This window comes from Arvicanthis niloticus, chromosome 6 (assembly GCF_011762505.2).
Source record: "Arvicanthis niloticus isolate mArvNil1 chromosome 6, mArvNil1.pat.X, whole genome shotgun sequence".
NCBI lineage: Eukaryota > Metazoa > Chordata > Mammalia > Rodentia > Muridae > Arvicanthis > Arvicanthis niloticus.
Genome location: NC_047663.1, coordinates 7,577,818 through 7,603,554, shown reverse-complemented (window position 1 = coordinate 7,603,554; position 25,737 = coordinate 7,577,818). Strand labels below are relative to the sequence as shown.

Sequence of the window (25,737 nt, the reverse complement as noted above, 5' to 3'; positions counted from 1 at the left end):
CCTGTGTCATGGAGAACCTGCAGCTTTGGATCAGGACTGGCCATTTCACATGCCCCAACAGTTTACAGATGATGTAGATTTTGGGATGAGTCAACTCAAAGCCCTGGATCTGAGACTGGGTGGTAGTTAAGCTGAATAGCCTGGCAGCTCTGCCTTATCTGAGCCATCAGGGCAAACGTTCCAGCAATGCTCTGGCTTGGACACCCATTGCTGACATTGGTAGAAGGTAGGGTCAGGTCTCTCACTCTCATGCCTTCTTGGCTCGTTCACCCACACCTACAATGCCAGAGCCAGCTTCACTGCGCTGCCTAGTCAAGGTGCAGGGCCGTTCTCTCAAGTGCTACAACTGGCAATGAGGTGGACCAGTTCTTCCGCCTTCACACTCTTGAGCTGGCTTGCTGGTGCAGAGCCAGCTCCACTGTGTTGCCCAGGCAAGGTGCAGGGTCTTCTCTCCTGAGTGCTGCAACTGGTGAGGGGCAGGGCTAGTTTTTATGATCCTGTGTTCACTGAGCAACACTCTTAATAGAGTATAAAGAATAGTTACAGAACGGGAGAAAATGCTTAAATATATTTGAGGAGAATTATATCTAGAATATATAAAAAAAAACCAATCTGACTAAAAAGTAGACGAAAGGGATCTGTGGTGACAGCTCCTCAGATGACAACACCTACTGCTCTTACAGAGGAACCAAGTTGGATTCCCAGCACACACATCAGGTGACTCACCACCATCTGTCAGTCCAGACCTAGAGGATCTGATGCCCTCTTATGACCCTTACAAGTACTATGTCATGGGCACAAAGCTACACGCAGATGCACATAATTAAATATGACAAATTAAAGTAAGAAGAGAACTTGTTTTTAATGGACAAAGGACTCGAACAGTAAGGCTGTAGCAAGATGCCCAACATCGCCAATTATCAGGGAACTAATATAAACTAAAACACCTGGAGAATGGTTGTGATAGCAAATGAGCAGACAGAAAACAATAAACGTAGATGAAGGATGTGCAGAAATCAGAACGTTTACATCCTGTTGGTGGGAATATAAAACACTGTGGTCGTTGCAGAAAAGGATACAAAGATCATTCAAAAACAATTACAATGAGGATTGCCATGTGACCCAGCAATACTCGTGGGCATATGTGTTAATTACTTGTCTTGCTGCTGTGACAAAACACCTGAGAAAAGCAACTGAAGGGAGGGAGGAAGGTTTATGTTGGCTCACGGTTGGAAGGGCTACAGTCCGTCATGTTGAGGATGGCACGGTAGCAGGAGTGGAGCTATCTGTAGCACCAGAGTCATGAGCGGGCTAGCCACCCTTTGTTCTCAGGAAGGAAAGATAGATGGACCAGTGAGTGCTCGCTTTGCTTTATCTCTTTCCTGCCTTTTATTTAGTCTGAAACCCCAGGCTACGGGATGGTGAGTGTCCACACTCAGAGTGGGTTATCCTTTCTCAGTTAAACTTCTTCGGAAGCACCTTCATAGAGTGGCTTAGAGGTGTGTCTCCTAGGTGAATCAAGACCAACCAAAACAATCATATTCGAGAGAATTGAAGGCAGCATCTCAACATGAAACCGATACACTCACGCTCATTGTAACATTATCCACAAAGGCCAAGAACAGAAACAACCAAAAAGCCTGTGAATAAATGAGCGGAGAAAGAAAGTGTGGTATATCCATGCAGCTGGTGCTATTCAGCATTTAACATAGAGGAATTTCGTCATCCGACAGAAGGTGGATGGTCCTTTGGGGACGTGACTAATGCTAACTAAGATAAGCAACCCCAGAAATGACAAACACCCCATGATTTCACTCAGGTGCACTAGCAAAACTCCTAAAGGGGGAAAAAAAAAGGTTAGATGGTGGTAGCCAGGGCCTGGTGAGGTGAGGGGGTGTTGGGGGCGGGGCTGGAGGCGTTGCTCAGTAGGTTTACGGTCTGAGTCTTGGAAGATGAGCACATTCTAGAGATAGGATGTCTTTGCAATGCGCATGTCAGCTCTGGGCTGTGCAATGGGTGCTCCTTGAAAAAGGCAGAGTTCATGTTAAGTTTCTTTCCTACCCCCCTCCCCCAACCCCCAACTACAGTTAAAGGCAGAAGAACCTGTGATAAGAGGACCATTCTCGAGGCTTCTACCTTCCTGGTTGGTGCTGTTGGTAGTTACTCTATGAGCTACCCTCGGCCTGACTTCCTCTGCAGTGCAGATGTATGCAGTGTGGGTCGTGGGGAGGATATAGGTGGGAAGGCATACAGCTCTCTCTCTCTCTCTCTCTCTCTCTCTCTCTCTCTCTCTCTCTTTCTCTCTCTCTCTGCCTCCTGAGCTCTCTGCTGCTCTCTCCTGGTTAACATTTGCTTAAAGCCAGCATGCCGTGAGTCTGTGTAGTCCGAAGATCTGTTTAAGGCTGTGCAGCCTTTTGTGCCTGGCCCTGGAGTCAAACACACCTGCCGGGAAACACACCCATAGCTTCTGTAGCTAAGTCATGGATTCTCCACAGTCCAGACCCTGGGCTTCTCAGGCAGACTTTACTCCTCATCTTTCCTCAGAAGTGCATGCTAGGGGTGGGTGCAGTATCCGGGACATGGAGAATGGACACCTGTTCCACTCTCACAGGGTTTTCTATGACAGAATCATAGGATAGATGACCTAGCCACCCCACTGGTCTCTTCTGCTTCTCTGTGTGTCTGTCCCAGGCTCTGCACAAGCGTTTGCAGCTGGGCACACACAGCTGTCTTTCTGCAGCTTGGGCTTCATTCTGTCAACTCTCACCCTGGGCTGACCATGGTGGGTAGATGGGGTAGGGCTGACAAGGATGTAAAGGGAGAGTGAGGTGCTGGTCTTGCAGCTGTGATGATACCCCAGGAAGGGCCTGAGCTGTGGCCCCACGCTGTGCAGAGTGTAGATCATGCCTGGCCGAGTCCTCCAGGGACCAGCCTCAGTCACCGCCCACTGAAGATTTAAGGATTTTTCTTTCCTGGCTGTGGTCTCTTCAGGAATGAGAGTCCAGGATGGGAAGGCTCTGCTTATCCATCAGTCTAAGGAGAAATGTCTTTAGCCAGAAGTTCAGAGTCCAAATCGCTACAGAGAGTGTGTCTCCACTGTTCCTCAGGGACCTTCTGAGTTGACCGCTTCAGCCAGAGGATAACACCAGCCAAGATGAGCAAGGCAGGCACCTTCACGAATACCAGGAGCATGTAATGGGTCCTGTGACAAAGACACAGCCATTAGGGCCTCATGCCCTTGAGCCCCATTATGCCCCATCCCCCAACACATGGAAGTCAATAGCTAGCTCATCACAGCCTGAAACCGAAGGCCCACACCGTACTTGGAAGATTTCCCCCAGGGACCTTCTCCAAGGTCCACCCAACCATGAGTGCTCCTCAGTGACCCCAGGTGGCCTTGATAGTGCTTGTCTCCTTGTCCTGATTTTGTCTTCTGGGGCTCTCCTATCCCATAATATCCCTCAACCCAGCAGAAACCTGAAGCTCTCTCTATCTGGGTTGTGTTTGCTCACTCTGCCCTCAACTGGCTCCAGGTTAACAAATCATTGTCTCTGCCCTGTTCCCATGATGACACGGGGGCCTTATCTCCCCCTTGGCAGCCACAATGCTGCCTGGGCCTTTTTGACCAGTTGGCTGGGTAGTGATGGACAGTTCTGCAGATAGGTTTCCTAGTGGGGCTGGAATGGGGACCACAGTGGGTGGGAAGTGCCAGGGACAGAGGTGGCTTGCTTGGGACCTTGAGTCTTGACTATGACAATCACTGGCTCTTGGTGATAGAACATGGGTAAGAGTCTCCAGGCTTGGCATCACCATAGGAGGAACCCATATAGAGGAGTCTTAGTTAGGGTTTTACAGCTGTGAACAGACACCATGACCAAGGCAATCCTTATAAGGACAACATTTAATTGGGGCTGGCTTACAGGTTCAGAGGTTCAGTCCATTATCATCAAGGCAGGAACATGGCAGCATCCAGGCAGTCATGGTGCAAGTAAAGCTGAGAGTTCTACATCTTCATCTGAAGGCTGCTAGTGGAAGACTGACTTCCAGGCAGCTAGGAGTAGGGTCTTAAAGCCCATACCCACAGTGACACACCTACTGCAACAAGGCCACACCTCCTAATAGTGCCTCTCCCTGGGCCAAGCATATACAAACCATCACAAGGAAGGAGAGAAGACCTCAGGACTCACCTCTTCTGCAAGTCAGAAGACATCATGTCTGCGCTGCTGTCCACAGTGGGCCATGAAAGCTGGTTAGAAGTCGACATGGTGTCTTTACCCACTAGACATAAACAAAGATGGCTGTAGGTTACAAAACAAATTGTGGGATAGTTCATGCATGGCTCACAAAGGTATTCCAAGCCAACCAGCCTTCAACAGGTGTCTTAGTCAGAGCTCCTATAACAATGAAACACTAAAACCCAAACAAGTTGGGAGGGGTTTATTTGGCTTATACTTCCATGTCCATCACTGAAGGAAGCCAGGACAGGAACTCAAGCAGGGCAGGAACCTGGAGGCAGGAGCTGATGCAGAGGCCATGGAGGGTGCTGCTTACTGGCTTGCTCCCCATGACTTGCTCAGCCTGCTTTCTTATAGAACCCTGGGCCACTAGCCCAGGGATGACAACACCCGCAATGTACTGGACCCACCACATTAGTGATTGATAGGAGTATCAATCACTAATTAAGAGAATGCTCTACAGGTTTGCTTGCAGCCCAGTCTTCTAGAGACTTTTTTTATGGTATAGAATAGAGTTTATTTAGGGCATGGGGAGGGGAATTGAGGGGGTAATAGAGACAGAGAAAGGCAGAGAGAAAGAGAGAGAGAGAGAGAGAGAGAGACAGAGAGACAGAGAGACAGAGAGACAGAGACAGAGAGACAGACAGAGAGAGAAGAGGAATAGAAGCCAGCCACGTGGAGAGAGGGGAGGGATGGGGGGGAATGGGGAGAAAAGAGACAGAGGGGCAAAAGGGTAAGAGAGAAAGAGCTAGAGGCACTTTTCTTAATTGAGGTTCCATCTCCAGTGAGTCTAACTTGTTTCAAGTTGACTTGAAACTGTCCAGTACATCAGTAGATCTTTCTTCTCCTGTATTAGGAAGCTTTGTCTTTTTGATACAGTCCTTCGGCTGCTATTGAGCTGTCTGACTGCCCATAATCCATCTCCTCCATCATTGTTATCAATAGGAGATACGACAGGGAGATATAGACTGTAGTTTATTCTGGAGGAGTAGACACACCACCATCTCTTTCCTCTTGCTTTGATTGGAGGCAAGAATCTGTTCCTTGCCATTAGATAGTCACCGAGTAAGGCTCAAAGAGAGATGATCTCAGAAACAAGTGTCTAGTGACTTGGGTGGTGAATGACAAAGGACGCCTGGAGGTCAGTGAGCAAGAAGGCACAATTCTAGTTAAACCATGAATGACTATGAGGAAGGAAGTGTCACCACGAGGAAGCTCTGGGGTGTCTTGCAGTGGGCGGCTGGGTCATGGATTCCTAAGTCCACCCTTGGCTTAAAGCCATCCTTTGAGCTAGTTCTTGATCCAGCAAACAATTCACTCAAAGGTTCTGGGTTTTAATCATGCTTGGCAGCTAAGTAGAACTTTGGATAATTCCAGCCCTAACAGTCACCATACAGGCTTGTGTCCCCTGTCCCCTTGAACACTTAAAGATCCACATGAGGCACGTTCTTTGGCCACTTCATCTTTTCCCTGCATATCTTAATCAATCCCCTTTCTGACCCCACAGATCTCAGCTTCCCCTCAGTGGTAGTCCTGGGGAAGTCCTATGGGGTGACCCTTTCTGAACCTCACTTCCCGCAGGAGGCAACTTCCGTGTCTCTCTCACTGGTTTCAGCCCTACCCATCTCTGCTGCCTTCTCAGGAACCGGTGTGACTGCTGGGCTGAAGGAGGTCTGCGTACGGCTAGTTGGGTGGAAGTGGGGTAGGCTTCTTCTCAGGCACCAACAGAAGGTGCTGGAGTCCCTCACTGAGGCTGAGGCAGGGAGAAGCCAGAAGAATCAGGGAGGTCTCTGATTCTGATTTAACAGCTTTCTCTTTGAAGCATCCATGAAACATCTGCACCTCTCCTGGGGCTTCCTTACCCTGTGCCTTCTCTTCTGTAGCCAGAGAATGCAGAAGTGGTCACTTAGAAAGGTCAGGTCCCCCAAAGTGGCCAGAGTCACTTTGGTTTGGATAGGTCTGGGCGTCAGCTCTGGGAACCCTCCCCCAGATGCCTAAGCTTGTCCTCCGCCACTGTCCCATATGACAACAGGCCTGGGGCACAAGAATTGGAAAACTAGAAACTTCTCTGCCTGATGTGCTGAGGACCTCCTCAGGCATCTGAGACCTACTCAAGCCTCCAGTGGAAGAATGGGAGTTTCCAGGGCTGCGTGTCTCTAGGACAGCAGGGCTGGGCCATGGGTCCCATAGGAAGATGTCTAAGCCCTGGCTCCACACCAATATCTGCCAGTCAGAACACATATCAGTGGGATCCCTTGCAGAAACCTCAGGGGCTGACACTGCAAAGGTGTTGGGCTGCTGTCCTTCCTCACTTATGTCACTGCCCTGTCCCATCTGTCTGTCTGTCTCTGTCTTCCTTCCTTTCTTCCTGTCTGTCTTCTAGATTCTCAGTCCTTTCCTTATAGCCGTTTTAGCCCTGAGTGCCAGGGCCCTGTGGTACCAACAGGAAAGTACTTACCTGAGTAAACGGTCACTATAACTCTGGTCCCCCGGTCAGTTCCAAACCTTTCAATACCACACCAGTAAGTGTCCGTGTCGTTTTGCTTGAGCATCTTCATGGTAACCTGGAATGAGTTATTTTTCTGATCGTCCCTGATGGACAGCCGGCCGCTCTTGGTTTCTTTCTCCGATCCCGTGGTTCGGATGAGGATCCTGCAAGAGCTCCAGCTTGCTCCTCGACACCACCACTTCCTGTGGGTTTGCCATCTTGAGCTATAGCGACATCGCACAGTCACTGACCCCTGCTCTGGACCCCTCACCAATGCCGGGCCTTGGATGGAGAGGCAGCCTGGAAAACAGAGTGTCAGGGTATGGCTTCTACTCCTCTGAGCCAAGCCAGTGCCCAAAGGATTAGATAAGGGTCCTGGTACTCCAGCTGCCCTGTCCCACTTGAATTCTCACATCTATTTCCTCTGAGGGCCAGTCTGCTATTAACTGCTGCATGCCTGTGCCCTGGCCTCTCCAGACTCTCTTCCCAGGCCTCCTGTATCACATGACACTTCTGGTTTCCTGTCCCATTTTCCGTCTCCTCTTGCCAGGATCTTTGTCTGATGGTCCCCTTCTCTGACTATTGCACTCTGTGATCTCTTCCTGCCCCACCCCCATCCTCTTCAGATCTTAGAGTAATTAATTGGTAGTATGCCTGTAAATGTTTAACGACCTTCTTTTTTGTTTTGTTTTGTTTTGTTTTTCCAGACAGGGTTTCTCTGTGTAGCTCTGGCTGTCCTGGAACTCACTCTGTAGACCAGGCTGGCCTTGAACTCAGAAATCCGCCTGCCTCTGCCTCCCAAGTTCTGGGATTAAAGGTGTTCTGTTTAACAACCTTCTAGGTTAAAAAATGTTTTGTTTAGTAACGTCTGCCAATCTCTGTGATGTAAATGTCCCCATTGTGACCAACAGGCTATCAGTGAACATGGAGCTGAGTTGAGACACCTCAAACCAACACCTGTGAGCCGCTGTGAGTTCTGCAGGCAGCTGGGGGAATCCAGGACTTTCCTCCTGGCTGTGAGAAAGGCCTGACAGGCAACTTAAGGAGAAAGCAGCTTTTTGTTTTTTAAATTTAAATTCTGATTCATGACTTAAGAGATGCATCCATCATGGCAGGGACGTGTGGTGGTGGGCATATGAGGTGGCTGGTCACACTGCATCTGCTGCCAGGAAGCAGAGATGAAGGCTCAGCCTGCTTTCTCATGAAAATATTCAGTCCAAACCCCCAATCCATGGCACGATGTTACCCTCATTCTCTCCTCCTCACTTATATCTGTGGAAGTATCCTCACAGGTTTACCCAGATATATGTCTCCTAAGTGACTCTAAATCCAGTCAATGTGACCCTGAAGCATTACACCCAGGACCCTCTCGATATCCTTCTTGCCTCCTCAGAGGGAATGCCCCATGTCTGTGGTTCTAATCAATGTGTACAATGACATTTGCAACCCAAATGTTCCCCTTGGGTCCAGACCACCATTCCATATATATCACCATATATACATATGTATATATACATATATCACCATATATACATATATATGTATATATATATGTATATATACATATATATACATATATATATATGTATATATGGTGATATATATACATACATATATATATATATGTATATATACATATATATACATATATATATGTATATATGGTGATATATATGTGGTGATATCACCATATCACCACCTCTTCCACAGAGCCCATGCAGCTACTTTCTCTCAACAGGGGACAGAAAAACCAGAGCCAGAAATAGGTTGGAGAGTGTCTATGTGGAACGTGTATCCTGCTGGTCTGTGGAGTGACTCAGTAAAGTTGACTAAACACAGATACACTCTTTCCTTACAGTAACTTGTTCTCAGTCACCTGGATGCAGACAAAGAGGCAGAAAGCTGGGGTGGGGCCTTTCCTGACCATCTCTCAGCCTTGGGCTTTGGCCTCTGTGAATGGGGCAGGTTTGCACAGTACCACCCCCTGCACCTTGGACCTTCTCCTTAGAGCTAATTTAATTTTATTTGAGGTCTGCATCCATGGCTGATGGAACCCTTCCTCACAGACTGTTAACATTTTCTTTTCTTTTCCTTTAGATTCTTTCTTTCTTTCTTTCTTTCTTTCTTTCTTTCTTTCTTTCTTTCTCTTTCTTGACAAGGTCTCACTATGTAGTTCTGGCTAGCCTGGGACTCACTACACAGACCAGGCTGGCCTCCAATTCATAGAAATCTTCCTGTCTTTGCCTACCAAGTGCCAGCTGCTGATGCCTTTCACCTAACTTGTTACTATGTGGCCTTGAACAGAAAGCAGGTGTGTGTGTGTGTGTGTGTGTGTGTGTGTGTGTGTGTGTGTGTGTGTGATGGATACATGAGTAAAAGCATAAACTTGCAAACGTGAGTTCAATCCCAGAAATGAACGTGTGTGGAAGGAGAAAACTGACCCCAGGAAGTTGTCTTCTGACCTCCACACAAGCTCTGTAGCACCCACACATCAAAGAAAACAGCAAAGACCCTTCCTTCCATGTGCACATCCCCATCTGTAGTTTTAAAAAGAAAACGAATAAAGGCATTTGCCAGTGTGATGAGGGATACTGAAATAAGATTGTCTGGATTATTCTACCCATCCTGATGTTGAAATTGGCTTAGGTTTGAAGCTTAAGCTTCATTCTGCAGCTGACCTCGAAGAGGAGGAGAGGCCATGGGCCAACAGACCTGTAGGGGCTTTGGATGAATCCAGGAAATGGATGATTCTCCAGAGCCCCAGAAGAAACTCAACCTTGGCCAGTGAGACTATTCTGGACTCCTGATCTTGGAACAGTAGGATAAAGTTGTGTTGTTCTGGGGGCACTGAGTCTTTGGTCACTTGTTATAGCAGCCGTAGGAGATGCAACCTTAAAAGCACCAAGCACACTCTGCTCAGGAGCCTAACTGGAGATTTAACATCTACACTGGTCTCTCCTCACTTCCCTTTGGCAAGTACTCAGTGATTAATTCCAACTCCACCCTGAAGATGCCAGTCTGAGCCTTCTTTACATCTCTGCTGCCACAGTGCAAGGGACACCACGACAAGGGAGCAGAGAGAGTGTGGACTTTGCCGGCAGATAGAAGTATCTATCATGGCATTGTTGAGAAACCCTGGGTAGGTTACTTAACTTCTCTGAGCCCCACTTCCCTCTTTGTACATGCTACGGTCATATACTGGCTGTTAAAACCGAATGTGAGCATCTAATGAAGGACACTGGGGGCTGTTTGGCCAGACGTGGCCTTCATCTGGTACCTGGATCATGGCAGGAACATTCAGGAAAGCCCAGTGCATTCAGATAGCTGCTGGGACCAGACTGAGCCTGCTCCTCAGCTGCACCAGAATGTCCACTACTCCCCTGCCAAAAGTGACTTAAACGCTTTGTCATGCATATCTTACTGCAAACTGGTTTTGGTTTCTCATTAGTGTCAGACCTTGCTCTTAAGGCTGTGGACTTAGTCCTCCTGCCTGGAGAGCCCTCATCCCAACCACCCTCCCCACTTCTTCCAGGCGGGGCTTCTACTTAGTGCTTTATTCCTTTCTTGGAGCTGCCCCCTACTGTTGGCCTCCTGACCTCTCATCTGGAGCCTGAGTACTTGATTTCAGGTGCCTATCTCTTTTGTAACCCTCAATACATTTCTTACTCCCAAAGCACAGAGGTTCTGTCTTTATTTTCTGTATCCCTCCATTCCAAGCCCCAGGGTCTTGCTCAGTTTCTAGTTCAGGGTGGGTACCACTAAAGTTGTTGGTTATTTTGTAAAGAATCTATGCATTGTGCTCATGCACACACACACACACACACACACACACACACACACACACACACACACACTTATTCCAGTTCTAGGATTAATATAGACAGTGGAGCGTGAGGCATTAGCCTCAGAATGGATGTAACAGTAAACACCCGAAAAATTCCAAGATCATTAATAGGAAGTTAGACTGGGAAGTTCCGATATAGCCATAGCATAAAAAGTAAAGAGCAATGTCCAAACAATGACAGGAAGGATGTCCAAAGCATGTTATTATTAGATTATTTTTAAAAATTTACCTAACAAAGTGGTTAGAGTGGCACATGCCTTAATCCTAAAATTAGGGAGGCAGAGGCAGGAGGATCACTAGGGGTTTGAAGCCAGCTCGGTCTACATAGTGAACTCCAGGCTAGTCAGGACTATACAATAAGACCCTATCTCAAAAAAGGAGGGTAAGTGGCTGGAGAGATGGTTAGGTTAAGAGCACTGCCTGCTCTACTAGGGGACCCAGGTTCAATTCCCAGCTCCAACATGGTAATTTGCAACCATTCATAACTCCAGTTCCAGGGGATCTAGTAATCTCTTTCGAGATTCTGTAGGTACCACACACACATGGTATGTACACTTACATACATGCAGACAGAACACCATACATATAATAAAATAAAAATTAAAATCCATTTTGTGAACAGTCTTAGCATATGGCATCTTAAGATGTGAACATGTCTTTCTGCTGGGCACTGGCTGCTTGCTGTTGAAACAGGAAAATTCATGAAACCAGGGAAAGTGGTGCTGGTCCTGGCTAGATGTTACCCAGGACTCAAAGCCTGAAGGTCATTGATCCTGGTGGTTAGAATTGATTGTTAAAAGTAACAGCTGCCGTGGGCAAGAAGAAGGTCGCCAAGAGTTCCAAGATGAAGTTCTTTGTGAAAGCTTATAGCCACCATCACCCCATACCCACAAGGGACTCTGTGGATATCCTCTCAGATGACACTGTTGTCAACAAGGATGCCTTTCGAGGCTCAGCTCTGAAACACAAGGCCAGAGGAGGCCAAGGTCAGATTTGAGGACCAATGAAAGACAGGGAAAAACAAGTAGTTTTTCCAGAAGCTTCGCTTTTAGGTGTGTTTTTTGTTTTGTTAAAAAACTAAACAAAAACAAAAACAAAAACACCCCCCAAACAAAAACAAACAAAACATCCCCACAAAAACAAACAAACAAAAAAAGAACCAAAAAACAACAAACAAAGAACCGCTCCCCCAACCAACCAACCAACCAAACAAACAAACAAACAAACAAAAAGTGTGAATGTGTGTAAGTGGATGATCCTGGAGGTATGGACAAAATGTGTAGACGTGCAGCCTTTGAGTGTACTAGTAAATGTTGCTGTGGATGTGCACAAAAGTGCAAGCCACGGCACAGCTTACTCCTAGCTGTCTTGGCCTCTAGGAAAGCCCAGTGTTGAGGTTTAGAGAGCAGGCAGCTGGGGGCCTGGATCTCAGATGCAAGCTCGGTGATGCAGGCACCCACTATTGTCCCTTGTTTTACCTTTTGCATTTGCAAACTCACACTTAGCCAGTGCCCCCTTAGTGACCTGAACACTGAGTGCTCCCTTTGCATGGGTGTGCCAGCCGCTCTAAGCCTGTAGTCCTTTCCCCAAGCCATGCCCTCTCCTTGGAATGTGTGTTCTGCTTGCTGCAAGGGCTGTAAAGAGGGGCATGGAAGGAGCAGGCTCAGGAGGGCTTTCTGTAGCTCCCTCGGTGGTACCAGCTCCTCCTGTCTCACCCGCCAGAGCATCTGGAATCTCCTTTAATGGTCATCTCCATTTCTTCTTCCCCTTCGTGTCCCCAGGTCCTGACCCATGCCCAGCACAGTGTAGAACCTGGGGTCCTTTTACTGAATGAAGCTGCAGAGCCACCCCACATTTCCCTGAAGGTGGTAGCTCTCCTTAAACCCAGGACAGAGCCCTCTGCCTGCTGCTCTGCACCTGCTGTCCCAAGCCCCCAGGCCCTAGCTGAACATACCTGGGAAACTGAGAAGAAGCAGAGTTGAGGAAAGCCACATGGTCCAGCCTTCCCACTCTGCACCCCTTGATGTACAGCCAGCAGCAAATCAAATCTCAGCAGGATACCCGCAGCCCTGGAGATCCCAGCTGACTCGTTCTGTTTGTCCAGGTTGCTGCTGAGTGTCTTACTCATATGCTTCCTTTTAGAGCGTGGGTGTTTCCTGCTGTCGGTTACTCAGCACAAGAGGCATCAGTTAATGCCAGAGCCGGGTCACTCAGTAGAAATGAGGAGGCCAGGGAACTGTTCAGGGCAAGCAGAGGCAAGGGAGGGAAGCCCGTAGACCAGTTGAGGGGATGTCTAGACAATCTGGTCTTGGGTTAAGGCGTAGAACACTCTGGATATTAGATCCAGAAGTGTTCTATGCTGTAATGATGGGCCCAGCAGCTGAGAGTCTCAGCTCAAGTGTTAGTGGGCCATGCCCAGCACACCTGGCATTGAGTATTTAGTCCCCAGTTGATGGTGCTCCTTGGGTAGGATTAGGGGATATGGCCTTGCTGGAGGAAGTATGTCACTTTGAGATTTCAAAGCCTCGTGCCATTCCCAGCACACTGTCTCTGCTCCCTACTTGTGCTCTAAGAGATGAGCCCTCACTTGTTCTGTGTCTGCTGCCTGCTGTCATGATTCCCTATTATGATCGACTCTAATCCCTCGGGAACAAAACCCCAAATAAATCGTCTCTTTTATAAGTTGCCTTGGTATGATGGCTTTGTTTTGTTTGTCTGTTTGTTTACAAAATATTTTTATTGATGATTTGGGAATTTCACATCATAAAGCCTGATCAAGCTTACTTCCAAGTCCTCCCAGGTCTGCCCCTCACTCTTCTGACCTCCTGCAAAATAAAGGAGGAAGAAGAAGAGGCAGAGGATGAAGAGGAGGAGGAGAAGGAAGAAGAGGAAGAAGAGAAGAAGGAGGAGGAGGAGGAGGAGGAGGAGGAGGAGGAGGAGGAGGAGGAGGAGGAGGAGGAGAAGGAGAAGGAGAAGGAGAAGAAGAAGAAGAAGAAGAAGAAGAAGAAGAAGAAGAAGAAGAAGAAGAAGAAGAAGAAGAAGAAGAAAGAGGAGAAGGAGAAGGAGGAAGAGGAAGAAGAGAAGAAGAAGGAGGAGGAGGAAGAGGAGGAGGAGAAGGAGGAAGAGGAGGAAGAAGAGGAGGACAGGCAGAAAGAAAGAAAGAAAACAAAAAACAACTTATACCCACTGGAGCACACTCCATAGCCCCTTAAGAAAATTGAGTCCTTCCCTGTTTGCAGCCCAGCCAAAGCCATCAGCTGTGAGAACTACACTTCAGCATGCTCATCATAGTTTTTAAGAATTCTTTTTGATGGCTTTCTGTCTAGGCTGTAACTTTTGGGGTGTGTGTGAGGTGGGGTGGGCATAGGAGTTGTCACAGAATCTTTCTATGTCACACTTTCTTAACTGTGAGTCTGCAGCCATTGATACCACAGAAAGAGTAGCTTCCTTGCCCTTGACAGTCAGTGGGAGACTGAATCATGGACTTCCTCATGGCTCCTGGCAACAGCGTGGACCACAGACATCCACATGTTTTCCCGTGGTAGTACAGACCACAGACATCAACACGACCCTCTGCCACAGCACGGGGTATGAACACCATCATAGCCCTGCCAGCAGCACAGGCCAAGGACATCAACATGGCCGCAGGTGTCAGCATGGCCCATGGACATCAACGCAGCCTCGGGTAGCAGCACAGACCATGGGCCACTGACATCAGCACAGCCCACAGCTATAGCAGGATCATGGACCTAGTCATGCCTCAGCAGTGGCAGGCCCATGGACGCTGTTGGGTTTCAGACCTGAGATGAGCAGCTGAGGTGCATAGTTAATATACCAAAGCGGACCTGGCCTCCAAGGTCTCCCAGCATCCCACAGTCTGTTACAGGGCATGGCCGGCATACCCCGCCCCGCCCCCATGCCGGATTTTCCATCCTAGAGGCTGGACTTCCCATCACTAGAAGCTCTTCTCTATATAATCCAGACATTTTGGTCTCTCTCCTTGCTCTCTCTCTCTCTCTCTCTCTCTCTCTCTCTCTCTCTCTCTCTCTCTCTCTGCATACACACTCTCTTTCTCTCTTTCTCTTCTCTGTCCCTCTGTCTCCCTTCCCATGATGACTTCCTTGACTTCATTCCTCGGGACCAGTGAACCCACCCGAGAGAGCTGCCCCCAATAAGCCCGCCTTGATACTTTAATTTGGCTCATTTCATCGGCAGTGAACGACATCATCTGGTGCAGAGAAGTTGAGCCCCCAGCCCCACCTGGGAACGGGGGACTGGCCCTTTTCCTCGTCTTTCTCTCCACCTGATAAGATCAATTCTGGACTCCGGGAGCAAACACCTCCCAGCAGCCTTGGAGCACTGGGTGCTCCTTCCAGGTCTTCAGACACCCCCCCCCCCCCCAGCCTCCCAGGATCTGGAACAGCCAGCTGGCCAGGGCAAGTCTCTCTGTTCTAGAACAGTCTTTGTTCCACGGGAAGTCTTCAGGTTTAAAGATGTTTGACCTGAGGCTTCCTCACCCCACTACACACAGACACACACAGACACACAGACACACAGACACACAGACACAGACACACACACACAGACACACACACACTGTAGGACCCAGGCTTATATGCAGAATACTGCACAGTTGAGTCTTCAGGTTCCAGGAAAGGCTGGGAAAATGGACACTGTTGAGCCTAAACCTTGACTGTCAGACACCACTAGGTTTTATCCAAACTGGGTTTGTCTCAGACCTTGCACAGATTCCAGTCTGAACTCCTGTGTCCAGGGTGTTTTTTTTTTTTTTTTTTTTTTTGTTGTTGTTTTTAGAAACCAGTTTTTTAAATATCCTTTTCAAGAGTGGCTAGGCACATAAGGCTCTAGGTTCTGCCTATCCCTACCCCCTTCCCCTGCCTGCCTATCCATGCATGATGGCAGTGACAAAACAGCCTTGGTCCTTTAAATTGACTGTCGAATCTAGTTAACTACACCTGGCAAGGGGAGGGGACAATATATATGACACATGGCTGGTTACCATCTTGACTATGGGATAAATAAGGTGAAGTCATAACTTTACCGCCACCTTGATTAAGGCAGCCACACAACTGGCAGCCATCTTTGTTTTGGGAAAGTCATCGCTTCACCACCAGAAAGAAGAAGGTGGGGACACACAGAGAGAAAATGCTTCCCTTTTTAAAATTTTATTTCATTATTTTAAAAAAGTCTTATACAGCTTCACAGGAATATATAATGAATTTTAGTTTTTTATTAATGAATAATAGTTTCACTGCTATTACCTACATTGTCTCCCCTCCTGTCCCCACTTCCTTCCTTCCTTCCTTCCTTCCTTCGTTCCTTCCTTTCTTCCTTCCTTTTTTCTTTTTATTTCCTTCTTTTTCTTTCCCCAAGACATGGTTTCTCCATGTTTCCCTGGTTGTTCTGGAACTTGCTAGGTTTCCCTGTGTAGTCCTGGAACTCTCTCTGTAGACCAAGCTGGCCTTGAACTCAGGATTCCACCTGCCTCTGCCTCCTGAATGTTGGGATTAAATGCATGCTCTACCACTGCCTCGCCTACAGGTTTGAATGAGCCCCTCTCCTGATTATATGGTGTGTGTGTGTGTGTGTGTGTGTGTGTGTGTGTGTATGTGTGTGTTTGTGGTGTGTGTCCCACTGAGTTTGACTGGGATTGCTTGTCAGAGAGTGGGTAGGAACATGGTCAACTGACTGGCAGGTATACCCTGGAAGAAATGAAAACTTTCCTTTCAACAGAGCCAGGCTCACTAGAGCCCCACACAGGTCACCAAGGAGAAGACGCTAACCTGGGGACGCTTCTCACACAAAGTGAAAGTGCACCCGTGTTAGGTGTGAGTTTGGCAGTGGGTGTCAGAGCCCCACTGGAGGAGGAGAAGACTGTGTCATGGTGGAGAAGACAGCAGGGCTGAGGCTGGCAGGCTGAGAACAACTGTTTTCCCACTGAACTTAACGCTTAACTTGAGCCCCTGGGTTTCCTCTGAGGACTTTACTGGGTCTTTCTTATTTAGGAGCTTATATGTGGAAGGTGTCTGATACTTGGACATTCAATAGATGCTTGTGAACAAAAGGGAGACAGTTGAATGGCCTGCTGCAGTGTCTATCACTGAAGGGGTCATGGGGGGATGTGGGTTCCTGACTCCTGAGAGGCCAGCTGCCTATCTGCAGCTTAGCTCCCCATTTGGACTCACTGGGCAGAGAATCTAGACTTCAGGGACCAAGATTAAGTTACTACTTGGGGACCTGTGCAGGTGGCACAGAGCCTAGGTCACCTGCTCCATCCATGTTTGCAACTGGCTTAGTCACTGGGTTGAGTTGACAAAAAAGGAAGCAGGGTGTGTCCAGTCCATAAGGGACAGACATCCAGTGTGACAATGGTGTGGTCACATTTCCCAGGTGTTTGATCAACCACCTGGCTGATGGCTCACAGACTTGTACTGGCAGGTGTCCTCTAAGGAACTGGGGACCTAGGAAGAAACATGTCTTTTTCTTGTATTTTCTACTTCCCTGGAAGTCTTCAGTGGAAGATAGACCTAGGTAGGCTCTGTGGAATGTTCTGAGAGAAGGGGACATGAATGGGTTCCAGAACTCAGCAGAACCTGCTATAGGAATGGGATTGGTCTGAGTCTGGGCCCATAGCATCTCAGAGCCATGGAACTGCTGACCAGTTATTTCTTAATAGAATGAGTCTTTTCCAGACAGGAGAGAGGGCTCAGTTGGTAAATCACTTGCCTTCCTTGCAAGTACAAGGACATGAGTTCAATCCCTACCACCTGCGGTGTTTGTTTGACTGTTTGTTTTAAAGTGAGGGCAGTGTGCCTGCTTGTAATGGCATAATTTAGGGTGGAGGCAGGTAGATCCTGGAGTCCCTGGCCAGCTATCTGGCCCACTTGGCAAAAGTCCAGGTCAGTGAGAAACCCTGTCTCATACTATAATGGGAGGGTACCTGAAGATGTTGTCCACTTACATATCTGCCCCTACAAAGTGTACACACACACACACACACACACACACACACACACACACACCAGAGAGAGAGAGAGAGAGAGAGAGAGAGAGAGAGAGAGAGAGACAGAGAGAGAGAGAGAGACAGAGACAGAGAGAGATAGAGACAGAGAGACAGAGAGACAGAGAGACAGAGAGAGACAGAGATGTCGAGATCATTTTACATCTCCTGGGAAGTTTTTGTCTTAGTCCTAGGCAACAGAACTATGGGTCTTCACCAGGCCCACTTCACCTCCCTCAAAGCATCTCTGAGGCCTGTTCACCCAGAGGACAGCACTGAGCATGCACAGGACCAGGGGTAACTTCAGAAAGACCAGCAGCTGGAAGGAGGGACTGCTCAGCAGGGACCTGCAGGAAACAAAGGAGGCAGGAAGTAAGTAAGCAGTCACCTGGCAGAGAGGGCTCAGCCTTCCTGGTGTCTGTATCCTAGCCTTCAAGGGCCAGATAAGGGCAAGCCTGAGATGGTACAGGTCTGCTTCCTGCAAGTGCATGGACAGTCTTGCCACCTGCAGGATTCTCTCTCTCTCTCTCTCTCTCTCTCTCTCTCTCTCTCTCTCTCTCTCTGTCTCGGGCAATCTTTACCCTTTATCCCTTCCTCCAGGCTGAAGGCTTCACTACTCCCTGACCTTTGACCTTGGCTTCTGCTGCCCTCTTCACCAGGATGCTCCTGCCCGACCTCATCCGCACCTGTGTGTTAGGACTTGGGCACACTACATCTAGACATGGTTGGTGGCTGCTCCCACTCTGTCAGTGGGTTGACACTGGTGTCGCAGTTCTCTGTGTCCCTTTATTACACCCTGGGGGACCATGAGGCCCTGAGAGTATTATGCCCCATTCCCTATCTCCTGCCATCTTCTATTTCCTGCCCAGGTCTCCATCTCCCTCCTTGGTTTCTCATTTGCTCAACAAGCGTCTGTCCTCACCTCGTGGAAAGCATCTACAACTGTAAACATTCTGTGAGTCACAGGTTAGCTTGACTATAATCCTGGAAGATACAAGAGCTGCTGCTTTGCAGACAATGCCCTCCAATGTCCTGAAATGTTTCCAAGGACTTAGCTCTCTCTGTGCTTCACACTTTCTTGGACTCTGTGTGTCAGAACCTCGTACCTTCTGTCACTTGATGTATTAGTCAGGGTCCTCTAGAATCATAGAACTTATGGGTAGCATCCATACAGTAAGGAAATCTGTTGATGATTTATAGTCTATAGACCAACTCCACAAAAATGGTCAGCAGCAGCTGTGAATGGAAGCCCAAGGATATAGCAGTTGTTCAGCCCCACAAGGGAAGCAGGCGAAGAAGACGGAGAATCTTCTTTCTTCCAATGTCCTTATGCAGGTCTCCAGCAGAAGGTGTGGCCCAGATTAAAGGTGTGTGCCACCATGCCTGGATCTTGGATTTGTTTTGTCTCAGATGACTTTGAACTCAGAGATCTCCTTGCCTTAGTCCCCTGGGATTCATAGCCACTGTGCCTCAAGATCTCTATGTCAAGATCCAGGTCAGAAACTTGTATCTCCCAGCCTCAAGATCAGGACCACAGGTGAGCCTTCCAATTCTGGATTGTAGTTCATTTTAGATATAGTCAAGTTGACAACCAGGAATAGCCACTACACTTGATAACTAATGTTCCATCCACAAAAACAAACAATAAAAACACTTCTAAAGCACTAGCAGAGAAAGAAAATAATAATAAAAAAATAATCCAGGAAAGAGCCTATAAGGTGGGATGCTTTGAGACATGTTTGTCTAACATAAGATTTGTGGAACAGAAAGAATACAGTAGAAATGACTGGGGACTAGATGAGACCTGAGGGACAATTCTCAGGGAGAACTAGTAAGGTAACCTGTGTCTTAGATTAGCTTCTGGTTTATCTGTGTCCTTGACCTGGAGACTTGACTCCAACAGGCTGTGATGAAGTTAGGCCAAGGTAGCTCTACAATGCTGGGAATTCCTCTGGACACATTCAAGAGTGACAAATGTCATCCAGGCACACCACAGTCCCCAGTTCCCCACTCCTCCTCTGCACTGTATAGACCCCCCACCCCACAATGGCTCTTGGCAGACTTGGATAGAAACAAGGATGCCGCAGAAATTTCACTGCCCAATGTATTTGCAGTGGGAGGCCCATGATTGGATAGGGAAAAGTGAGGTCAAGCTAAGGGAGAGAAGCCTATGATTGGATAGGATAAAGTGAGGCAGAGCTAAGGGAGAGAAGCCTATGATTGGATAGGGAAAAGAGAGGCGGAGCTAAGGGAGGCAGAGAGAGGAAGGCAGAGAGAAAGGACGGGGTGAGAGAAATGCAGTGGAGATGGAAGCTGACTTTAAGGAGCATGGCTACCAGCCTTTGGTAGTGATGATATAAAAAGGTTATGGTAGATGGGATAACTTGTCTAATCTGTGTGGGTATTTTGTGATTTGAATATTCGCTGATATATAAATCCATAGGTTAACTTTAAGCATTAAGAGGCTTACTTCTACCAAGTACAGGGTATTGTAATATCTATCTCTAGGATGGCTGATACTGTCTGGGGTTAAGGCGAGTGCCGTGGTGGTGTCTAGAGAGCTGGTGCTGGAACATGGCAGAGCTGGGAGCCAGTTGCCATCCTTTCCTAATATCTCCTACTACACAAGGAGATTTATTTATCAGCTGGAACCAGAAGCTGGTGGGACAGAAATTTTTTTTCTAACTCAGTAGAGACCCAACCATGGCCCTCTATCCTGTCCTCTGGGAGACACACAGAGGAGTCATAAAAACTGTCCTCAGTCTCTCCTGTCACTAAGGTGAACATGTTACCGTCCTGAAGCTGAGACTTAGAACAGGAGCCTTGGTAATACTCAAAGGTGAAAGGACTGGGGAGTCCACCTCAGGCTTTGACATGAGACTCCACCAGCCCAAGTGGTTCTACAAGATAGTTACTGAGGTTAGCAAATAAAATTACAGGATGGACAGGCCAATTTGGTATTCAGATAATCGAATATAGCCATATTAAGTTAAGCTTTGGATACACTTAAGCAAGAAATATTGATTTTTCTGAATCCCAGAATTCCTGGACATTTTGTGTTTTATCTGGAGGCCCTCTTGGGGAGGGCACAGGGTTAGCCCAGTGGGAAGAGCTGCCATGGTGCATCTCTGCTTACCTGGTGTGGGGGCTGCTCTGAGTCACTGGTTTGTTGCCAAAGTTCTCCATGGTTGATGGTGTGGATGTCAGAACTGTTGAAATGGGGGTCATAGCAGAACTTTCTGGGGCTAAAGATACAAAGAGAACATGGTTTACTCATCCTGTGGATAGTCCAGCTCTGGTTATGACCTTAAGTTCTTTGCACTAAGGAAAAAGAAAAGCTCAATTCCCAGGCACTAATCTGGAACTTACTTCCTTCCTTTCTTTCTTCCTTCCTTTCTTTCTTTCTTTCTTTCTTTCTTTCTTTCTTTCTTTCTTTTGTGTTTCTTTTTTGAGACAGGGTTTCTTTGTGTAACCTCAGGTCATTTGGGACTCACTCTATGGAACAGGCTGGCCTCAAGCTCAGACATCTGCCTACCTCTGCCTCCCCAGTGCTGGGATTAAAGGTGTGTACCACCATGCCTAACACTTTAATTCTTTTCTAAAGAATGATGATGTGCAGAGAAAAGAAACAGCTCCCTGTTAAAACTCACTTCCTTCAGAGTGTATGCATCACTGCCTGGTGTGCAATATGCAGAAACTCTTCGGGTTTGCATATTTTATCTCTTCTATTATTTAAAAACCATTTATGTATATGTGATGGGTGTTCTCTTGTATCTATGTGCACCATGTACTTGCAGTGCCCACTTAAGCCAGAGGAGGGCATCAGATTACCTGGAGCTGGAGTTACAGATGGTTGCAAGCTACCATGTAGATGCTGGGAAGGAAATCCAGTCCTGGGGAAGAGCAGCCAGTGCCCTTACTCACTGAGCCATGTCTCCAGCTCCAATTTTGTCTATTTTCTTTGTTGTAGTTGTTTAAAGCAAGACATAAACCTGATCCTTATTACTCAGTTTTGCTGAGAATTAAAGGTTCTGCAGCTTCCTTTGTTTTATGTTGAAGGGGTCAACGTCTCAGGATGGGACTTTAGCTCAGTGGTAGAGTGCTGAGCTAGCACGAATGAGATTCTGAGTTCAATTCTCAGACATGCAGGACTTGGAATATCTAAGACACACAAACAAGGAGATAAGGCTTTCCCACCTCACCCTCTATCTCATTAGAAAACAGGACAAATAGAGTGGACTGTTTATCTTCTCTAGTAAGACATTTTACAAGGGGCGCTGATCCTGCTGCAGCCCAACCAGGATTTTCTGGGATTTTTTTCTTACCTGGGTCAATGTTCACATTAACTTTAAACACAGGATCATATCCAGCTTTTGTAATTCCACACCAGTAAATGCCAGCGTCGCTCATCCTCAGATCCTTCATGGTCACTGTGAAGATGAAGTCTGTCTGGTCGTCCCTGATGGACACACGGTTCTTCAACAGCAACTGTTCTGATCCATCGGTTTCAATGAGTATCTTACATTGCCTCTCAGGTCCTCGGCACCAGTACTTGTTGTAATTCTTCCAACCTGAGTTATATCGGCACTGCACTGTCAAGGAGCCCTGCTCCTGACCGCTCACCTCCTCTGGACCTGTGACTGAATGCTGATCAGTGCAGCAGCCTGGAAAACACAAACGCAGGGACCACTGGTCTCCTACTCCAAGGGCGGAACTCTTCTGTGCCAAGTTGAGTTCATGAACTGAATAACAACAAGTGAAGGGCTTCCCTCTTCCCAAGACTTATCAGCATTGTTATCTTATTGGTTGAAGCCTCAAAAGAAAAAAAAATGAGAAAGAAAGAAAGATAGAAAGAAAGAAAAAGGCTGAAGAGCCCAGTTACTGCTCTCAGAAGATAAAATAGTGACAGTGAGCAATCATGGCTGGAATGGAGGAAGTGACAGAACACCGTGTCCACTGGACATGATCCTATCTTCATTTCATTACCCATGACTCACAGGAGGTCCATCAGAAGAAGCCACATTCCATGGCCACACAGAATTCCACTTTTGGTAGTTCAGCAGTCTCTGGGATGAATGAATGCCTTTGAAGCTGAACAAAATGACACCAACCAATCTGATTTCCTTGTGGTGCAAAGCCCACAGCACACAGACCCTGTGCTGTCCTTCATACCGATGTAATCTGAGTCCCAGAGCTCCTGGTAAGAACTGAGGATGCAGCACCGTTGGAGAGGAGCATACACAGCATGCACATGCAACAACTATCAATTACATGCTTAATGATAAAGGAGGCTCTGGAGAGATGGCTCAGTGGTCAAGAGCACTGGATGCTCCACCAAAGATCTTGAATTCACTTCCCAGCACCCACATTGTGGCTCACAACTATCTGTAGTGAGTTGGGATGCCCCTCTTCTGCTGTTTATGAAGACAGAGAACTCATATATTAAATACATAAATAAATTTTTAAGAGAAACCATAGGTGCTACAGAGATGTCTCAGTGGTTAAGAGCACTGACTGCTCTTTCAGAGGTCCTCAGTTTAAGTCCCAGCAACTACATGATGGCTCACAACCATCTGTAGTGAGATCTGACACGCTGTTCTGGTGTGTCTGAAGACAGCTACAATATATATGTGCATATACATATGAAATAATTCTTTTTAAAAAAAGAAAGAAAAATTATAAAGGAAGTGCTTCAGGGTGTTGCCTTCAACAACAAAGTATATCCCTAATGCCACAAGTAAGAAAACAAAATATGCTGAATGTAATTATGTTAAACAAAAAGGTCTCTACCATAAGCACGGAGAGACAGCCTGCAGTGTGGGAGATAATCTGTCAGACTATGGATCTGACATATGTAAAGCCAGGTGAGGTGTGTGGTGTCTGTAACCTGAAAGACAGGAGGATCCTGGAGATCACTGTTCAGACAGACTGCATCTGTCTGTCAGCTCCAGGCACAGGGTGACCATGACTGAACAAAGTAGAGAGGGATAGAGAAAGGTACCCAGGGTCAATCTGTGGCTTCCACATGCATGTGTGCAGCCATGTGTGCACCTGAGATAACGGGCATGTGTGTGCACACAGTCAGAGACATACACACAAATGTTCACACATACATACAGCACAGAGTTCCATTTTTTCCTGAAAAGAACAAAAGTTAACCTCAAAGAGGGAGAGAACAGAATACTGGTTCTCAGCCTGGGAAAGGTATTAGTGAAGACAGGAAGAGTGTTTACAGCATAGAGAAAGAGTTGTTAGGACACAGGGGTGTCTGTCATTTGAGGAGAATGACAACTTCTAGTGTTGTATGAGACAGATGAAAAATATGGTTGACAACTGAAAATTTCAAAATACCTCATAGACGAGATTTCAAAGAAATGACAAATGACTTCGATGGAAGCCCAGCTACCCTGCTCTGATCATTACATGCTGTACATACATGTGCAAATGTCATACGGTACTCCATCAGGGTCTTCCTTTTTGAAACAGGGTCTCCCCATGTGGACCAGGCTGGCCTTGAACTCACAGAGGTCTATGTACCTCTACTTTCTGAGTGCTGGCATTAAAGGCAATCACCACCACACCCAGCCCCTGTAAGTATTAATTACTGTGTCAGTTAAAACTTACAATGTAACTGCAGATGGAGCTGCACACTAGAAATCCCGCACTCAGAGGGTGGGGTCTGGAAGATCCTAAGTTCAGGGCTATCCTAGGTTGCATGTGCCAAACATAAAACTAGAAATTGATTTTGAAAAGAATTAGTTATCTACTCACTCATCGGCCTTTGTGGAGCAGCAAGGGTTAAGAAACAATCTCTGTAAGTTTTTTTGTTTTGTTTTGTTTTTAATTGTTTTTGTTTTTCTGCAATACCCACAGAATCCATCAGATACCCCAAAACACCTTTTGTTTTGGGAGTGTGCAGCTGGTGAATGAATCAGCAGATTTTCCCTAACACAGGGCGGGCTGTCTGTGTTGCCCTCACAATGACATGGAAGTGTCTAAAGCCCCTGCTACTTACCTGAAAGGAAGAGGAGGAGTAGAGCAGGGAACTGCCACATGGTCTTGTCTCCTCTCCTGCCCTTGGTGGCAACAGATGCCAGCAGCCTGAGAGGACCTGAAGCCCAGCTTGAGTTTCCTTTAGGTCTCTCTCATTGTTCACTTCTCTCAGTGACTTCCTTGACAAAAGTACTCAATTTGCATATTCGAAGAAGCCGATGTCTATCTTTGAGAAGACCAAGTCACCGCATGTGAGGAACAGCCTGGTGAATCTGCAACTTCCTCTACTGAATAGATGCAATGCCAGACATGAACTTGAGAGACAGATGGGATTCCCAAGGAGAGATGCAGACAAGCAGGTCCGCAGAGACAGACACAAAAGATGGAATATAGCAAACTCTTACCTGGGAGGTAACTGAGTTGCAAGGGATCATGGGAGAGGAGAGCAACCAAAGGCAGGGTGACTACAGTAGCAAGGGAGCACAAGGCAGCCCAGGCTAAGCCCATGATAGTAGCCTAGGCTAAACACTGGTAGGAAAAGGGCATTGCTGAAGCTTCAGCCTAGGGCAGCAGGGATTTCTCTAGTCATGGACCTCAGAGCAGGGATTTCTCTGGCCAGGGGCACCTGCCACAATATCTACTAGGGCCACAGGTATTGGCTCAGAGAAAGAGGGAGAGTGTGGGTTTGAGGCGAGGTCTTGTGCAGCCCAAGCTAGCCTTGAACTTCACACTTTCCTTTTTCCAACATCAAAGTGCTGGGGTTACAGGGATTCACCAGTGTGCTCGGTTTTATGAGGGTCTGAAGCCTGAACCCAATGTTTCATGAATTCTAGGAAAACACTCCACCCACTGAGCTGCACCCACAAGCTGTGGTTCTGTTTCTATAAGGCAGAGTTTTTCTGTGCAGCCCAAGATGGCTTCAAGCTCTCCCCCTCCAGTGTCAGCCTCCAAAGTTGTGGAAATCTGCAGTTGGTTTAAATCCAGAGGACCAATTGCAAGCGTAAATAGATATAGGTACACTGTATCACTGGTATCAAATTTTTATGGGAGGAATTTTACAAACACACACACATACACACATGTACACAGGCATACACAGGAGCACCTACGCACACATACATGTGTGCACACACATATGCACACCCAGGCATGCTCC

At 47.3% G+C, this 25,737-nt stretch overlaps 2 protein-coding genes across 4 annotated transcripts; both read right to left on the bottom strand.

The window, feature by feature from the left end:
• Window positions 1–843: 843 nt before the first annotated feature.
• Window positions 844–12,790, bottom strand: Cd300lb (CD300 molecule like family member b). Of its 3 annotated transcripts, none has more exons than XM_076935503.1 (4): window positions 12,522–12,790; window positions 6,694–6,799; window positions 4,188–4,278; window positions 844–3,202 (listed from the first exon to the last, which is right to left on the bottom strand). In XM_076935503.1, exons 1-4 carry the CDS (start codon window positions 12,693–12,695, stop codon window positions 3,034–3,036), a joined length of 540 nt encoding a protein of 179 aa, XP_076791618.1. In that variant the 5' UTR covers window positions 12,696–12,790; the 3' UTR covers window positions 844–3,033. The 3 variants fall into 3 exon arrangements, with proteins under 3 accessions (XP_076791618.1, XP_034360293.1, XP_076791619.1); XM_034504402.2 differs by having other exon boundaries at window positions 6,694–7,023; window positions 12,522–12,677; XM_076935504.1 differs by lacking the exon at window positions 12,522–12,790 and adding an exon at window positions 7,137–7,279 and having other exon boundaries at window positions 6,694–7,023.
• A 2,596-nt stretch (window positions 12,791–15,386) lies between these two features.
• On the bottom strand, window positions 15,387–24,920 carry LOC117711936 (CMRF35-like molecule 5). The gene is made up of 4 exons (XM_034507886.2): window positions 24,604–24,920; window positions 21,914–22,252; window positions 20,725–20,833; window positions 15,387–17,935 (listed from the first exon to the last, which is right to left on the bottom strand). The coding sequence occupies exons 1-4, from the start codon at window positions 24,641–24,643 to the stop codon at window positions 17,779–17,781; spliced, it is 645 nt and encodes a 214-aa protein (XP_034363777.1). The 5' UTR covers window positions 24,644–24,920; the 3' UTR covers window positions 15,387–17,778.
• Window positions 24,921–25,737: the final 817 nt, after the last annotated feature.

Bases quoted from the DNA above. Each gene is read 5' to 3' on its own strand.
- Cd300lb (XM_034504402.2), bottom strand. From the start codon at position 12,561: ATGTGGCTTTCCTCAACTCTGCTTCTTCTCAGTTTCCCAG. The intron at 4,279-6,693 runs GTAAGTACTTTC...GTTTATGTCTAG, and splicing joins TATAGTGACCGTTTACTCAG to TGGGTAAAGACACCATGTCG. The intron at 3,203-4,187 runs GTGAGTCCTGAG...TCTTTGTCACAG, and splicing joins TCTTCTGACTTGCAGAAGAG to GACCCATTACATGCTCCTGG.
- LOC117711936 (XM_034507886.2), bottom strand. From the start codon at position 24,643: ATGTGGCAGTTCCCTGCTCTACTCCTCCTCTTCCTTTCAG. The intron at 22,253-24,603 runs GTAAGTAGCAGG...TGTGTTTTCCAG, and splicing joins ACTCCTCCTCTTCCTTTCAG to GCTGCTGCACTGATCAGCAT. The intron at 17,936-20,724 runs GTAAGCAGAGAT...TGTTTCCTGCAG, and splicing joins CAGAGCAGCCCCCACACCAG to GTCCCTGCTGAGCAGTCCCT.